This window comes from Prionailurus viverrinus, chromosome A3, assembly GCF_022837055.1.
Source record: "Prionailurus viverrinus isolate Anna chromosome A3, UM_Priviv_1.0, whole genome shotgun sequence".
Classification (NCBI taxonomy): Eukaryota; Metazoa; Chordata; class Mammalia; order Carnivora; family Felidae; genus Prionailurus; species Prionailurus viverrinus.
The window spans coordinates 45,224,546-45,242,538 of NC_062563.1; the positions used below are offsets into that span (position 1 = coordinate 45,224,546).

At 38.2% G+C, this 17,993-nt stretch overlaps 1 protein-coding gene across 9 annotated transcripts in view; it reads left to right on the forward strand.

Annotated features, from left to right (window-relative positions):
* CFAP61 (cilia and flagella associated protein 61) overlaps nt 1-17,993 on the forward strand; it is a 289,083-nt gene that overhangs the window by 52,955 nt on the left and 218,135 nt on the right. For all 9 annotated transcript variants that reach the window (XM_047854160.1, XM_047854163.1, XM_047854162.1 and 6 more), the window contains one exon: nt 3,513-3,672. In XM_047854160.1, the coding sequence (XP_047710116.1) occupies nt 3,513-3,672 (160 nt within the window). The remainder of the gene's footprint in view (nt 1-3,512; nt 3,673-17,993) is intronic.

Sequence of the window (17,993 nt, forward strand, 5' to 3'; positions counted from 1 at the left end):
AACCTCTGTCACCTGGAGGATTGATAGCAGTCAATAATCAATGGCTTTTCATGGTTCAAGTAAAGAAAGTTCGCTGAATCTATTTTTCCAGAAAACACACACTCACAAAGATGCATTTGAATACTCCCACAAATTCATATTTGAGAATGGTGTTTATCAAATCTGACTAGTTATTTGAAAGAAACTCAAAGGAAAGAGAAGACATTTCCACAATATGTCCTTGCTCGGTCGTGGTTCATAATTGTGAACTTTTGTGAATTGTCACAACCCGGGATGAATGATGGGAATATAACAGGTTGTAGAGTTGGAGAACGTTACATCTTTGTTCCTAATGGCAAAACATGTTTTTTCTCATTTTCATCAGAATGTGTGATCCATGCCATTTGAAATCAAATTCCAAACACAATGAGCCATTAGTGTAATAGCTCATTACTAACAGCAGTCTTATAAATAATACATTCTTATCATGCACATGCAGCTCGCCGTGAAGCCAGCGAAAGGTATTTTAGGCCATCGAAGTTTCGTTGCGCCAGCGTGGCTGTAGATTAGAAGGACATCTCCATGTGAACCAAGATGGATGCCAATTTTCCCTGCCGAGAGTGAGGCTGGCCGTCTCTTTCTGCACATATGGTAGATGGATTGGTTAATCAGCGTCTGCTGAGTCTTGGGCCTAAAATTACAGAGAAGCCAGACAACTGTGGCTACGCAGCCTTTGTTCATGAGTGCAAACAAGACAAACAATCACTTGTTATTTGTGAAAAAAAATTAAAATGTTTATTTTGGACTTTTATTAAAGTGTCGATGGCTTTATAAGACAGCTGTGTAAATCCAGCCTTGTACAGCTAGTATCATTGTGGGGGGTGGGGGGGCGGCTCTAAAGAAAGGAGTATGTATGGAAAAATTAATTTTTAAGAATTTCTCTTGTATTTCAGCATTAGGGAGAAAACAAAGGCAGTCACATTTATTTTTCAAACACATGTTTGAAAACGAATGACTTTCAACTAGAAGACACATTTGAGAACAAATAGTTTAATGCCTAATTTTTTCTGTGCGTCATGTAGAAGACTGAGCATTATTGTAGCTTAATTTTGTGCTTCAGTAGGTTAAAATATTAACCATTTTTTCTGACTGACATTTATGGGAAGATGCTACATTCTTGGGACTAGGGAATGCCTATGATGAGTTCTTCTGCTTCCTGCCTGGAATGGTTGTCTCAAGAAATACAGCCTAAGTGCTTGAAGGGTAGGACCAATAATGCTGGTTTCTACAAGACCTGTCAGTCTCATCAGTCAACCAGAATTTGCTTAAAACCCACGTTATAGTTAATAGGAGGAGTTATTTATGTACAATTTAGTTTTCTCTTTTTTCTAATTTTATTGAGATATAATTGATACATAACATTGTATAAGTTTAAGACGTAAAACATGGCAATTTGATATATATATGTTTATGTATGTGTGTGTATGTGTATATATATATATATATATATATATATAACACAATAATTATCATAGAAGGATTAGGTAAGTAAAGAACTATGCATTCTCTCTTGTTTTCTTTTAAAATTTTAAATGCTTTTCTTGCAGGGAAGTATGACATTCAGAATTATTGAAGGGACCTCATAAAGAATTTCAGTCTCATATATCTGTCAATGCAGACTGTGATAGAATTAAATTTCTTTAATTTGTATCAGTACCAATAATAGGTGCAGATCAGCTAATTACTCATTAGGAGATAACTTGTTTTCTCAGGGCACCTGGGTGGCTCAGTCGGTTAAGGGGCTGACTTCTGCTCAGGTCATGATCTCGCAGTTAGTTTGTGGGTTTGAGCCCTGTATTGGGCTCTGTGCTGACAACTCAGAGCCTGGAGCCTGCTTTGGATTCCGTGTCTCCCTCTCTCTCTGCCCCTCCCCTACTCGTGCTGTCTCTCTCTCAAAAACTGAATAAACATTTTAAAGAATTTTGTAAAAAGGAGATAACTTGTTTTCTCGACTCATAACACTTCTAACACCAAATATGTAGGGTTTTGCTTACACCAACCAATTTTTCATCTCCCTAGATACTGAGTGGGTGTCCTATAATTCAATTCTGACATTATGTGGAGTTGGTGTGGACCTCACGGGGTAAGGTCTCAGGCCCGCAAGACTGCCTCCACTTCAGATGCCAGTCACAAGTCCCGGGGTGTCACCTGGACTTCTAACTGTCTGGCTATTAATTAGGGGTTCCCACACCCCCTTCCTTGGGGTCAGTAATTTGCTAGAATGGCTCAAAGAACTCAGGGAAAGACTTTACTTACTATTTCCAGTTTGTTATAAAGGATACAGCTCAGGAACAGCCAGATGGAAGAGACGCATACAGCAAGGTGCAGGGGAAAAAGCCCTGAGTTTCTATGTCAACTGGGTATGTCAACTCCCAGCACTTCTATGTGTTCACCAGCTCAGAAACTCCTGATTCCCATTGTGTAGGGGTTTTTATGGCGGTTCCCTTAATGATTGATTATATATACCATTGGCCATTGGTGACTGAACTCAATCTGGAGCCACTGTCCCCTCTCCAGAGGTCAGAGGGTGGGGCTGAAAGTTCCAACCCTGTAATCAATCACATACTTGTTTTTTCTGACAATCAGCTCCTGGTCTCCAGGAGTCACCTCATTAGCATAAACAGGTATTACTGAAAGGAGCTTATTAGGAAAAACAAAAGACCCTTCTCTCAGGAAATTACAAGTGTTTTAGGGGCTTTGTGCCAGGAACCAGGGATGAAGACCAAATATGTATTTCTTGTTATATCACATTGTCACACTTATCTTCCCATCTGTATACTCCTTATCAGAGGTCTAAAATCATGAGACCAAGGTTCAGAACTAGTTATCTGTTAGGATGCTAGGAGGTGATGTATTTGCAAATCAGACCCACACGGTGAACCAGTGTTGCAAGTTTACCTCACTTAAACATCCCTACCAAATCTCTGGCCTCGAGTCTCCTCCCCATGAGACCATCCAGCCAAATAAATGAATAAATTCAAGAAAATCAAAGTTCCAGTCTGATAAAGAGTAGGTGACTATGAACATCTCTAAATCAAGGGTCAATTGTATGCACACTGGAACAATGGCTAATCTTACCAAGACTGTGCATTGTGGAGGGGAAGAAAGTGGACAGGAAGGCTGGGCTTGCAGTGGCATAATAAAAAGGATATGGGGCAGGTTGGGGGCACTCCCTGGGCAAAGAGGGTACATGTTATTTCCCTCAAGAACTCTAGCAACTTCCTGAAGTTACGTATCCATTCTACGATTGTCCACAGTGGTCATTCATTGGACGTTTTTTGGAGCACATTGTGGGGGCCATGCATTGTTCTAGACACTAGAGCTTCTAAAGAAAGATACTTCTCGCTTCCTTAAATATTTCAAAGTGCCTGCCAAGTTACCGACTGTCCCGACGTGCTGTGGGCTCATGGCAGTTTCATGATGAGAATTCATTTGCAGTCTGATAGAGTAATGAGATGTTTTGGATGTTTCAGGTGGAAGGTGTAGCTGTCGGGTTCATGAGTGTGTGCTCAAGAGTGAACATGCAGCTTCTGCATGAGTGCTTTGACTTGGGGCCCTTCCATGGACTCTGCGTTCCACATCCTGATGATGTTTTGCAACCACCTCCAGAGCTAAGCACTGAAGGAAGTGAAGGTACAGTGGCTATCACAGGAACGGGTCAGGAATTAATTCCATGCCTTCTACACAACTGTGCCTTTTGATGAGTGATGGGACTAGATGGCTTCTTTGATATCTCCTTTTCCAGTCCCCTTTAAGGTATGGTTCCCATGGTTAATGAAATCCAGTGCACATATCTGTGAGCACAGATGGTCGGAAGTGCACAGGTATAGTTTGACATGATGCCCCTATAGCTTAAGGTTCCCTAAATTCAGAATGTTTGTTGTGAAATAATTGGTAGTATTTCAGCATTTTACACACACACACACACACACACACACACCAAAATATAATGTTTTTTTCAAGTCAATAACTTGAGAAGTTCCATATGCTTTTAAGTTTTAATCCCACCCATCAGTGCTTTTGTGTTTGTGTCTTTGACAAACTATTATATATTATGGGTCTATTGCAAGTAGTCATTTTTAACTTGCTTAAATTATTTCTAGCCATATGATTTAATTTTTTTAACGTGTATTTATTTTTGAGACAGAGAGAAACAGAGCATGAGTGGGGGAGGGGCAGAGAGAGAGACACAGAATCTGAAGCAGGCTCCAGGCTCTGAGCTATCAGCACAGAGCCCGGCGCGGGGCTTGAACTCACAGATCACAAGATCATGACATGAGCCAAAGTCAGACGCTTAACCGACTGGGCCACTTGGGCGCCCCAAGCCATATGATTTAAAATGATTTTAAAATATTGTTGTATCAAGTTCTTCACGAAGTAAAGTTAAATAATCTCAGACTTCGGTATTTTGATGAGGTCTTGCTGCATCTTTGGGTATCTTTGCAGGTAAAGTGTTTCCATTCTTAAATCAGATAGATGCAGAGTATGTTAATTCATTTCTCTAAGCCTGGGTTTCTTCCTTTGTAAAATAGGAATAATATTAATACTTTCCACATAGGTGAGTTGTGAAGTTTCACTGAGATTACTCATGTCAAGGGCTTTACTCTGTCTTGAGCAGACTCAGTGCTCAGTAAATGTTGACCATCATTGTTAGTGATAGTTATTTCTTTGCAACTGGACTTTCACCTACTTGAGTCTTCCAAGATTAAAATCAGGGCATTTTGAATTGCTCTGCTTTGTCATGTCTGAAAGATGATACTAAGATTGTTTAAAAATAGGAAGAAGAACACGGTGGTGGCAAAGGACTTGTCAGTGTACAACAATGGCAGTTGTCTCTCTGGCTGATCTTTTGCCCTCAATGGGAAACCAAGCACATGGGTGTATGGAGCTTATCTGAATGTTCACACTCATTACAGAGAACTTACAGAGCCACAGATGGAGAGGTGTTTCCTCTTTGTACTGACAACAACACTCTTCCCAAAAGAAAGATTTGAGGCCATTATTTTTTAATAGTGAAGGCTGGCTTGCCTGTGCTTCTCAGCAAAGAGATACTGGAGTGTTCTGATGAACTTTGCTGCATGAGACAATGCTGAACCATAAGTTGTCTGTCACCTTCAAGTGCATAAATTCTTCTCAAAGGCAGCATTAAATAGGCTTTATAGCTCCATTTTTTCATTTATAAAATGGAGATATAAGTAGTATCTAACCTAAAAAGTTGTTGGGAGGATTAAATGTTAGAATCTACATTATGTGCTTAGCTCAGTGCCAAGCAGAGTAAATCCTCAGAAAAATTTGTTGTTTTTATGTCTGCCTGTGACTATTATTGTTATAAAAAACAGGTTAAAAAGATAAAGTCCTTTCTAGTGTTTTCCTGAATAGCCCTGAGGCTACCGATATTCTATACATAGAATGAATGAAAAATTCTTATTTTAGAAAGTTTATGGGGAGAACAAAATTTAAAATTTAGGCTGAACCCCAGACTTTATTTTTTTAATATTTATTTATTTTTGACAGAGAGAGAGAGAGAGAGAGAGAGACAAAAAGTGTGAGTGGGGGAGGGGCAGAGAGAGAGGGAGACACAGAATCTAAAGCAGGCTCCAGGGTCTGAGCTGTCAGCACAGAGCTGGATGCAGGGTTTGACCCCACAAACCGCAAGATCATGACCTCTGCCGAAGTCAGACGCTTAACCGACTGAGCCACCCAGGTGCCCCAAACCCTGGACTTTAAAACATACACCATAAAGCCCACAGAGAGATGGAAGCTAAAGGAAGTCCTACTCCTCTCTACCACCTTTAATATTTTTACTTAAATTTATTTATCTAAAAGAAAGAGGAAAACTTCTCTTGTTATCTTCTGCACCTTGTTTATTTTTGAAAATCCAGCTTTATGTTCACTGATACAAAGATGATTATGAAATTGTCATCAGGGAGCATTATTATAGGCTTCCAAATAACTCAGGGATGGATTCACAAATCATCAGCAGCTTATTATATGTAAGAAAAGAGTCATCAACACATTTTGCTGCCATCATCCTTCAACAACAACAAAGAATGAGGCTCCAGAGAAAATTCTAAATGTGCTATGATCTATAGTGTTCATTGTTTTTCTGATGAAAGTCTCAAGTTAAAAGAAATATAATTTCTCTAAAATATGAACTAAAATTCTTGTTTCAAATGAGCACACATCATTGTGCCTTATATGTCGTATTTTGTTTAGTACTTTTTACTTTTCAAAGGATTGTCAAATATATTATCTCATTTTATCCCCATAACTTGACATAGGAGACTAGGACGGGTGACAGTGTTTCCTTTTTATACCTGTCCAAGCTCATGCAAGGTTTTAAAGCTCATCAGGGGCAGATGGACCCAGAACCCAGCCCTAGCGCACTCTCCTTGGCAAGGTGTCTTTTTATCTTGGATGGCTTTGACTGTAAACTCCAATGGTGTGTCTATGACACTGGATACATGATCAGTTTTCTTCACTTTAACACATTATGTAATGAGTTATCACTTTAATGAGTTCTCAGTGGCCCATCCATTTACCTCAGGGGTGTGTGTGTGTGTGTGTGTGTGTGTGTGTGCGTGCATGTGTGTGTGATTATGCTCTGGACAACTTCCATGTGCTGCAGTCTTCACCTGTGTGTCTGTAGGATTTGCCAGAACTGTGGGAGGCCACTCTGCCCCATGCAAGAGGCAGGCTGGAAGTGCCAGGGAATTAGCACTCCTGGAGCAGCTTCTGCTTCCCTGTCTTACATCCCTACCCCCTGTACCTCTTTTCTCATTCAACTTCCAAGTAAATAATTATATGGAATCCTTGACTCAAGGTCTGCTTCTGAGGGAATCCACACCAGGACACTGCTTGTCTAGTCTTTTCCCACCAGCTGTGGAAACATTTATTTTTATACAACTGCCAGGAGTTGGGGTATAAATACCCCAGTTCTCTCATTTCTCAGGTGGGATAACTCTGAGACGTTAGTTTTATACTGTTTCCCAGAGTTGTTCCATGGGATTCAGTTCCAGCATTCCAAAGTGGTAATCTGTGTAATGACATGTGTTTACTAACTGCCTTTTCTTCCCTTTCTCTCTTCCTTACCACCCTACTGGTGCTTCCTGGAATCACCTCCCCAAATAAAGCACTTGTTCTCAAATCCTTGACCCAAGGTCTACTCTTTCCCCACCAGCTGTGAAACTTGCAGTATCACACCAACCTCAACCCTTCTCAGCAGGTTAATGTCAAGTCTCAACATTCTTAAGTTAGTATAGTGGCCCTCCCTGTTTAGAGGCTTACATACATTATAATCAGCCTCCCAGTCCTTACTTCAGCGGTATCACAAGTTTCTGTTGGTTCTGAAAAGTTTAACCATGCACATTCGATTTGCATTTTACTTGAATAGCTTGTATATGTGTCCATTTCTCAGCTGCTCATTTTGCTTGTATAACCTATTACACGTACTTGTAAATTTTGGTTTTTATGTACTAAACCTTGGGACTAAACTGGGACCATAGGAACAAAGTCTAAGGAGCAGATTTTCTCCCAATATGAGGAAACTCTAGTAAAAGTTTGTTTGTTTACTGAAAATCATAGTTTAGGAGTAGCAAGCTCCCCCAATATTGGACACATTCATAAAGAAACAGTCATAGGTGTTTACAAAAAGGTTTTCTTCTTGTGTGAGAAACTGTACTAAATGAAATTTAAGATTCCCCCCAAATGCTAATAAGACTCTCTGAAAGCTTAGTGAGCATGCATTAGGACATTGTATATGCCTGATAGCTTACATGTATTTTCTTTCAGTAACAATAAAATGGCTCAAAACAATATTATTTTCCAGTTGGCCCCACCACTGGCCCTGCCCAGCATTTGAAAATCAAGCTGTGTCTTTTATTCACTGCATCGTTACAGTAAAAACTTTGGATCAGAATTGAGGTGGCAGTCTTCTTGGTGACGCATAAAGCAAAATAGGGCACAGCCTGCATTTCCACAGCTGTATTGGCATTGCCACATTTACTAGTTAAAATTAAAAAAAAAATAAATAAATAAGCAGAAGGCCAAACTTTTGTTTGTCATGTAGGCTGGTGTGACCTGGGGAGCAGGAGTCTCTGTTTTGAAAGAACCCTTATGAGAGATGCCCGGCTGGCTCAAGTGGAAGAGCATGTGACTCTTGATCTCAGTGTTGTTAAGTTTGAGCTCCACCTTGGGTGTATAGATTGCTTTTAAAAAATGAAATTTTGAAAAAAAATGAAAGAACCCTTGCGAGGTTCAGATCTGTGAGTCTCATTATGCACCCAGGGCCCACTGGACCAAATCTCTGTGGAACTGATATGCTCTTGGCAGGGAGAAACTTAGTTGTATATAGCAGATTTGTGGCCTTTCAAAAGAATAATCTGTGTAGCCTCTTGTAACCAAACTACCCAGCAAGAGTGTTGCCTACTTTATATTTAAAAGGCCCTTCAAAATATGATTTTCATAACATCTGCATATAAAACATAGCAATGTTGTCTTAAGTTTTTTGTTGTTGCTATTAAGTAGGCTCCATGCCTAGCATAGAGCTCAATGTTGAGCTTGAACTCATGACCCTGAGATCAAGAGTCAGATGCTTAGCTGACTAAGCCACCCAGGCACCTCACCTTTTAAATGTTTTGAAAATATTTAGGAAATGCTAGGAAATGTTTCTTTATGTCTTTTAAAAAATATTTTTTAATTAATTTATTTATTTTGAGAGAGAGCATACACGTGTGCACACAAGTGGGGGAAGGGCAGAGAGAAGAGGATACAGAATCCCAAGCAGGCTCTGGGCCATCAGTGCACAGCCTGATGCTGGGCTTAAACTCACAAACCATGAGATCATGACCTGAGCCGAGATCAAGAATTGAACACTTAGCTGACTGTACCACTCAGGCATCCCTGTTTCTTTATGTCTTATTTAAATTTCTTTTCATTAGACTTACCTGAGATTCTCTCTATAGGAGGAGGAAATACCTGAAACCAGTTTCCAGTGCCAAAGCTAAGAAACAATGGCTAAATCAAATCTTCATGGTGTATCAAATAGCCTTTTAGCTTCTCTTCCTAATGTTCCATTTCATATGCTTGGGTTGCCTTCTATTTTACTTTATTTTTCTTTTAACATGGATTCCCAAAATGGATGAAACACTTATGTTTAGAGCATAGCAGTATTCCTGCCAAAATATTTGCATTATATATTTCAGAACAGTATTTAAACACCCAATACATTCTGTAGTTATTTAGTGACCCACTAGGACTGTATTAGTTTGCTGGGGCTGTCCTAACAAAGTACCACAGACTGGGGATCTTAAACATTAGAAATTAATTTTCTCACAGTTCTGGAAACTAGAAGTCCAACCAAGACCAAGACGTAGGCAAGGTTAGTTTCTTCTATGACCTGTCTCCTTGGCTTGTAGATGCTGTGTCTTTTCCCCATGTCTCTACATCTTCATCCCTTTGTTCCTGTTTGTGTCCCAATTTTCTTATAAGGACTCCAGTCATGTTGGATTAGGGCCCACCTATAGGACCTCATTTTACTTTAACTATCTCTTTAAAGACACTATCTTCAAATATAGTCACATTCTGAGGTACTGGGGGTGAATACTAAAGTATATGAAATTTGTGGGGACACAATTCAGCCATAACACTTAGGGTCCTATGTTAATAGTTCCCTGGAGCCAAGTCTATAAGGCCAAGTCCCCAGCCAAGACTATAAGCTATGGCAATAATCCAGATAATGGCAGCAAAGTCTGTTCTACTTGATGCTCATACAAAGCTTGATATACCAATTCATATTTATCACAACCGACTTTTGTCTTTTTTTAACCACTTAATATGTGTTTGATATATGAAGGTAACAAAATTACATTTTTTCAAAGCTTTAGACACTCTTACCAACTTTGGTTTTCTACAGTTAACCATGTGAGTTCTGATGCTTTGATAGAGATGTTGATAATACAGATATATAATAGCAGACTTATGCCCAGCTCATGTGATTATCTCCAAGGTTGACAGCATATACTCTTACAGGGGTTCTTAAGGTGGAGCCCCTGGACTGGTAACACACCAGGAAGAAGATGATCCAAACTTGAAGCCCAGTTTTATTGTCAGGAACACTGACTTAAAAGTCTTGCTTGGCAAGCCTTTTGATTACAGCTGACCCTTGAATGACATGGTGGTTAGGGGCTCTGTCTGCTCCTCCAGGGAAAACTTTTGATTCTCCAGAAATGTAGCTACTAATACCTTACTGTTGACCAGAAGCCTTTCCAATCACATAAATAGTCAATAAACACATAGTTTGTATGTTGTGTGTATTATATACCACATTCTTACAATAAAGTAAGCAGGAGAAAACAAAGTATTAAAATCGTAAGGAAGAAGGGCACCAGGTGGCTCAATCATTTGAGTGTCCTACTTTGGCTCATATCAGATCTCGCAGTTCGTGAGTTCAAGCCCCGCATCAGACTCTGTGCTGTCAGCTCAGAGCCTAGAGCCTGCTTCAGATTCTGTGTCTCCCTCTCTCTCTGCCCCTTCCCTGCTTACACTACGATTGTCTTTCTCTCTTTCAAAAATAAATAAACATTAAAATAAATAAATAAATGTAAGGAAGAGAAAATATATTTATAAGCACTGTGCAATATTATATATATATGTATATATATATGTATACATATATATATATATAAACCACGTATACATAGACCCATGCAATTCAAACCCCTGTTGTTCAAGGGTCAACTGTACTTAACAAAATCTGTTGCTGATTTTTCATCTTAATTCAAATACTGGTTTCTGTGTCCTTTTGAATGCCTTTAGAAACAGCAGCAACAAATGATGGCACCCAGTTAAGAATGTTATTTTGCATAGAACAAGATGACTGGGCACTGCATTCATACCCTCCTCTTCAGCACTGGGAAGGACTTGTATTATGACTGGCATGCTCACCGCCAGTCAGATTCATTTCATGATGGTGGAAATGCAAACACATTTTCATATAGGGCCTTGCGGTCTTTGAAAGAAAAGTGGCTTTATTTATGTTCGTTATGATCATTATGTGCTGGGATTATTTTCTCAGTAGGTGATGTCTGTTTTGCCCATATTTATGATGCAGGGGAGAAGGCATTTAATGAATTTCAAGAGTGTATTTGACTGTAAAACACATCTCTGTTAGTATATTCACATGTAAATAGCCCTTTTATTTGTTCTCTTTGGTGACCTTTTTTCTTTCGGGGGTAGATCACAGTTTGTTGTTGTTTGCCATTTCCAAATGGGAGGATGAATGATAATAATGAAAGATTATGCAAAAAAATCCACGTTTAAAATAATGTTGATATGCCACTTGTGTTGCAGGATAATTATAGTAATTTGGCTATTACACTATATGGAGTCAGGAGTTAGTTGCTAGAAAACACGGTGATAGGGGTGATTCAGGGGATTTTCATCCCAACAGGCTGTTTGATCCTGCTGACTTTTCTCTTGAAAATCAATTGCTTGCGGTGAATACTCTGAATTCCCCCTTGATTAAATTGGCTGCCGGTGGGCTGCACCCATTGCACTGGGGTCACTGTGAGTTCTGTGTCTGTTTACACAGGGTTTTTGACGACTCTTAAAGTATCATGGACCAAATTTAATCTGAGCAAAGCAACTAAGGAAGCAATTACTAAAAATCACAGTCTTTGCCCATGACAACAAACAAAGGAAAATGTACTAATTCTAAACCCAATGCGAAGACAGTTATTTTGCTACTGGTTTGCAAGACTTTTCTCCACCGCATATTGCTGTGGCTTTGGTGTTTTCAGGAATACATAGCTAGTTTAGTGGAAAACCTGAAACAGTCCTTCTGGAAGCTGACTCCCACTTGAGGTTTATCTTTGACAATGTTCCATTTCCCCCTCAAAGATAGTAGTAAATTCAGATTTTCTATTTCTTTTGAATCAACTTTAGGAGATTAGATTTTTCTAGAAAAGCATCATTTCAGTATACAAAGATTTAAAAATTATTGGAATACAGTTATGTATATGTATATTCAGTGTGTATGTACATATATATATATACACACATACATATATACTATTAAAAATGATTAAAGAAGACAAAGTTAATTTGACACTTCATGAAGTGGATTGTCCCCTTTTGGAGAACTGTAAAATAGGGCAGAAGCTTTTATAGAATAAACAGTAAGGAACAAGGAAAAGAAAAACAAAATAGATCTGATGGGCTGGGGCCACACAGTTAGCCTTGTTTGGGGCGAGAAGGCCCACAGTTGGTTTGGCTTTTGGAGACTGATTGACTGCATATACTGCCTCTGTGGTCAAGTGGAACACTTAACAGGAACACGAAGGTTATAGAAGTTTCAGTTAGCTAGCTGATGGGGGCACCTCAGGCAGGAGCAATTCCATCTTGGGCCTAGAAAATTTTATATGTATATGTGTGTGTGTATGTGTGTATAGACATATACTTATATAATATTCTATATTATATATAATAATTATTATTAAATTATAAATAACTTATTTATATTTACTTGGTTTTGTTTCTATAATACATCTAACTCTATGTGGAAAAAGACTTCTTTTTCTTATTGAGTGCTTATTTCATTCTTGAAATATTTTAGAGAAAAGAAAAACATAAATCACAAAACTATGCAAAAAGTATTATTTATAGTAAATATGAGAAAATATTCAACTTCCCTAAAACTGAAAGGCACGTTAAAACCCAAGATCTGTTTCTCCCCCTTTTTGTGTACTTAGTTATAGGTATGTCTTGTAATTAAGATGCTTCGTCCAGGGCAAGGACTTTGGTAACTAGCACTATGAGTTTCTGACAGACATGAAGGTTAGCTGATACAATACAGTGTAGAAATGGTTTCTATTCTTTGATTTCAGCTGTAGCAAGTCTGAAGAAATAACCCTAAATCTGTAAGGAGATACGTATCCAATACTATTCACTAAGCTTAATCATAATACTAAAAAGGAACACATAAAATGATATATAAATCAATAAATTAAAAAAAAAAATCTCCCACAAGAGAGAGATGGCTAAACTTGTGGCTATCCATGGGATGCCTGTGCAGCAACATTTTAAAAGGTTACAAAGAGTGAAGAGAATGGTTATGATATAATTTATTGTGAAAAAAATCAATGCAAAACGAATAGAACTGTGAGTAAAACTACCTAAGAGACATGTGCTATGAAGAGCACTGGGAGGTAATGAATTAAAACAACGAAATTAATGGAGTCACAGAAATAACACTAGGGCAATGCTTTTATTTCCCCCCTCTATTTTTTAAAATGGAAAAACAATCTTAAATTTACATAGAAGTTGCAGGTACTTTTTTTCTTCCTGAACTATCTGAAAATAAGATGCTGACGTCCTATGGAGCCACTTGTGAATACTTTAGTGTGTGTTTCCTACAGAGGGACAGTCTCCTTTACAAACCTAAACATCCATCAGTATCAAAGAATTCCTTGAATATGTTACCTCCAACTAATCCACAGGTCACGAACCTCATTCAGGTTTCTTCATCTGTCCCAGTAATACCCTTTACAGTGGAAAGATCCAGTCCAGAATGACGAACTGCATTTACTTGCCCTGTTATCTTTCATTTTAGGACAGTTCCTCCGTCTTTCCTTGAATACGATGTCCTTTTGAAGATAATAGGCCTATGCTTCTGTAGTTTTTCCTTGAATTTGTGTTTGTCTGATGTCTCCTCCCAATGAGATTCAAGTTCTGTACTCTTGGCAGGACTATCAGAGAAGGGACTGGGTTCTCATTGCATCCATTCTGGTATTACACACTTTCAGTCTGTCCCATTACTGATGATGTGTGGTCACTTTGATCACTTGATTAAAGTGACTCTTGTAGGTAAAAAATTAAAATTATTTTAGCTTATTCCAGTCAGTGCAGAGATCTATAATAATTTCTCCATTCCTGACCTTTATATTGATTCTGTCCTAATTCTCACTTGGAATCTACAGCTTCACTGATGCTATTTTAACCCCCTCATAGACTTTTAGCTTCACTCTGCCCAGCTTCCCAGCAAGCATCTGCCATTGCTGCAGATGTCTCCTTGGGTAGATAACGCTCCGGGTTTCCCAGTGAGTCGGTCCTGTGCACTGTCTGTCTTTAGCCTCCAGTAATGGCTACTATGTGGTCCATTGCAGGGAAATTGTTACTGACTCTGCTTGTAACCAAACTAGACTTCACCCTGGTGGGCACTACTGTCACCTCTAACTAGGACACTTGAGATCTACATGGACCCAGCTTCCACGTGCCCAGTCTGGAGCTTCACCTGTAATCTCTCCTCTACTGTACCTGGTTATAGTTCCTTCTTCCCATTTGCTTTTTTGCCCTCTCTTTAAAAAAAAAAAAGAATCTTGGGGCACCTGGGTGGCTCAGTCCATTAAGCATCTGACTCTTGGTTTCAGCTAAGATCATGATCTCACAGTTAGGGGGATCAAGCCCCATGTCATGCTCTGCACTGACAGCATGGAGACTGATTGGAATTCTGTTTCCCTCTCTCTCTGCCCCTCCCCTACTTGCACGTGTGTGCTCTCTCTCTCTCTCAAATAAAGTTAAAAAAATTAGCTTCTTTTGTTTGATTTATCTTTTCAAAGAGCTAGCTCTTAGATTTATCTACCAAGTCTGTGGCCTTCTTTTTGAATTTATTTCAAAAAATTTATTTCCTTTTATTTCTATGACCTTTTTCTTAAAATTTTTTGGATTTGTTTTGATGTTCCTATTCTAGTTGCTTGATTAATTTGTTTATTTTTCTTGTTTGATATAAAAAGTATTTGTTGAGAAGAAAAACTTTTTCTCTACCAACTGAAGTTTGAGTGGTCAGGGACCTGCAAATTTATTGACAATTGGCAGGTTGACCGGAGAAAAGTTTATTTTGCATGCAGAAATGCTCTATAGCCAGATATATCGAATAGCCAGATATAAAGATGTGTATACCAATTTAACAGCGGGGAAAGGGTTAGGGTTTCAATGGGAAAATATGGAAGGTTCTACTGGTTTTTTAATGCTAATCAGATTGTACCATTGAACTAGCCATTGATAGAATCATACTGCAACATGTAGGCTTTGTAATTGAAGTCAATGAAAGAGTCATTGATGGTGATAATATCCACTTTGCCAGAGTTGAAAAGAGCTCTGGCAACCAGGCACCCAAAATGGCTGAGAAATCTGTTTTCTCTAATCTTCACCATTGTGTCTTAGGAGTGCTGCTGGCATTGCAGAAAAAGATGCATCTTTTTGACTTGGGAGAAGTAGAGAGCCTGCTTTGCTAGAATTTTATAAGAAAGTTAGACCTTTAAGTGCTTCTTGAGGCTAGAATGCCAAGCCAAGAAGTCACCACCACGTTTCAGTTGAAGTACCTATAGATTTGGGTGAATTTCTTTTTTCCTGAAGAATATCCAAAATATCTTTTCTTACTCACCTGTAATGCTGGAAACTTTATAATCCAGGTGCCAAATACCTAAGAGGGCTTTATGAGCATTAGCTCTGTAAAATCAACCTTATTTCCTTAAAACTGTCTAGTTGTATTTGATTCTATACATGTCATTCTTAAATATGACATTTCAGTCAAAGCCTTGGTCATATAACCAATGTTTCCAATTATGTCTTGTTTACAAAGAGGAAAGATTCTTATTGAACCTTTGAAGATTACTGTATTGCCATGAAAATTAGAATATTCAATAAGTTAACAAATTCTAGAGGGATGAGGGAGGGAGAAAAAGATAAATGTTTTCAAAGGTATAATCTACTAAATTTTGTAAGTTAAAAATAGCTTAAGAAGGAAAAATAAAGGGGCACCTGGGTGGCTCAGTCAATTAAGCATGCAACTCTTGATTTCACCTCAGGTGATGGTCTCACCTGATCAAGGTAAGATCGAGCCCCACATAGGGCTCTGCGCTGAGCATGGAGCCTGCTTGGGATTCTCCCTCTCCCTGTCTCTCTCTGCCTTTCTCTCTCTCTCTCTCTCTCTCTCTCTCTCTCTCTCTCAAAATAAATAAATAAACATTTTAAAAACAGAAGCAAAAATAAAGTGGTTCCTTAAATCCAGGAGCAATATTTTAAACAAATGATGTAATTATCCTTCATTAATTCATTTAGTACCATGTAATTAATTTTTGTTCTGCTTGATCTTGGATTAGCAGTTTCATGAGCCCATCAGTTTGCCCATTGGAGATTTGTGACTCCTTGTTCAGTCCACTGGTATGGTCTCAATGTTACTTTGTCAATGCTACCAGAAGCCTACGCTCTAAGGTCCCTTGCATAGTCCCTTTTCCATGGGTCTTTGAGACAGTTTCTCTTGTTGAAGACACATGTTCTGGCTTGTAGCTGAATGCAAGAGCTTCCATGGAAGCATCAGGGCAACCAATTCCTGTCTGTGGAGGGCAAAAGACTTAACTGGCTGAGGCTGAAGATCTTATGAGCGTTTGTTATGAAATTAATACAGTTGACAAGGAAATGTTGTTTCTGTGGCACACTGCATTTGCAAGTAATAACTGGAATGTTGATAACATTATATTATTGTTGTGTCTAATATCAGGCAAAGCAGTACCAGGACACATATGGACAGTGAGGACATTGACAAATTTCTAGGACCTTCATATAATCCCTGAAATATTTGTATTAATAACATTCACCCACACAAATATAACCTAGGGAAAGTTAAACATCTCTTCTTATTTGACAGTTCTTCTTATGCAGTTCAATGTATTTAATGAATTTTAGATATCTCTCATTTTACAAGGAAAAGAACAAATCCTTAGAGATTTTCCAGGGACCCCCTGGGAAGTCAGTTAAGGATCACGATTTTACTTAGGATTTTATTTTGGGAAGGCAAAATACCAAAAAGTTGTCAAATATCTTAAAAGGTTTGAACATCTGATTTTAATAGGATCACAGATTACTCTGAAAAAATACTTATCTATTTAATCAAAGTAACCATAAAGAACTCATAAGTTAAACTACAGGAAGTAACATAGTCATAACAAACAAACAAACAAATAAACAAACTTACCTTAAAACATTTTGAAACCAGTTTCTCTGTGGGGCACCTGGTTGGCTCAGTCCCTGGAGCTTTGTACTCTTGATCTCAGTGTTGTGGGTTTAAGCCCTACATTGAGTACAGAGATTACTTAAAAAATTCTTTAAAAAAAAAAAATTTAAAAACATAGCTTATCTGATTTCTCACATAAACTTGAGAGCTCAAAAATAATAACTTGAGGGGTCATTGGGTGGCTCAGTTGGCTAAGTGTCTAACTCTTGATTTCAGCTCAGGTCATGATCACGTGGTTGTGAGATCAAGCCCTGTATGGAGCCTGTTTAAGATTTTCTCCCTCCCTCTCCCTTTGCCCCTTCTGTGCTTGTGTGAGCACGTACTCTCTCTCTTCCTCTATATATAAATAAATAAATAAATAAATAAATAAATAAATAAATATCAAACCAAGAAATACTTTTTAAAAATAATAATTTCAGATCTTGAATGGGATTGATTTGAATCATAGATCAGTGTAGGGTGAATTGACATCTTTACAATGTATTGAGCCCTCTAATCTATGAATATGCTATATTCCTCAATTTATTTATGTCCACTTTCCACAATGTTTTATACTTGTTGCAACAGATTTTTTTTCACATCTGTTATTAGATTTATTCCTAGGTGTTTGATATTTTCACACTTTTGGAAATTTTATCTTAAAACATTTTTTGCTTTCAAATTATTTATTGCTGTTATATAGAAATGCAGCTGGTTTTGGATATTGACCTCATATCCAATGATCTTTCTACACTGATTTATTAATTCTATGATCTGCAGATTTTTTTGGACTTTCTCTGAATAATGTAAATTTTTATTTTTTATTTTCAAATCTTTATTCTTTTTATTTCTTTTTCATGTACTAGCTAATACCTTGGGTAGAAATGGTGTTGCAGGCATCCTTTTG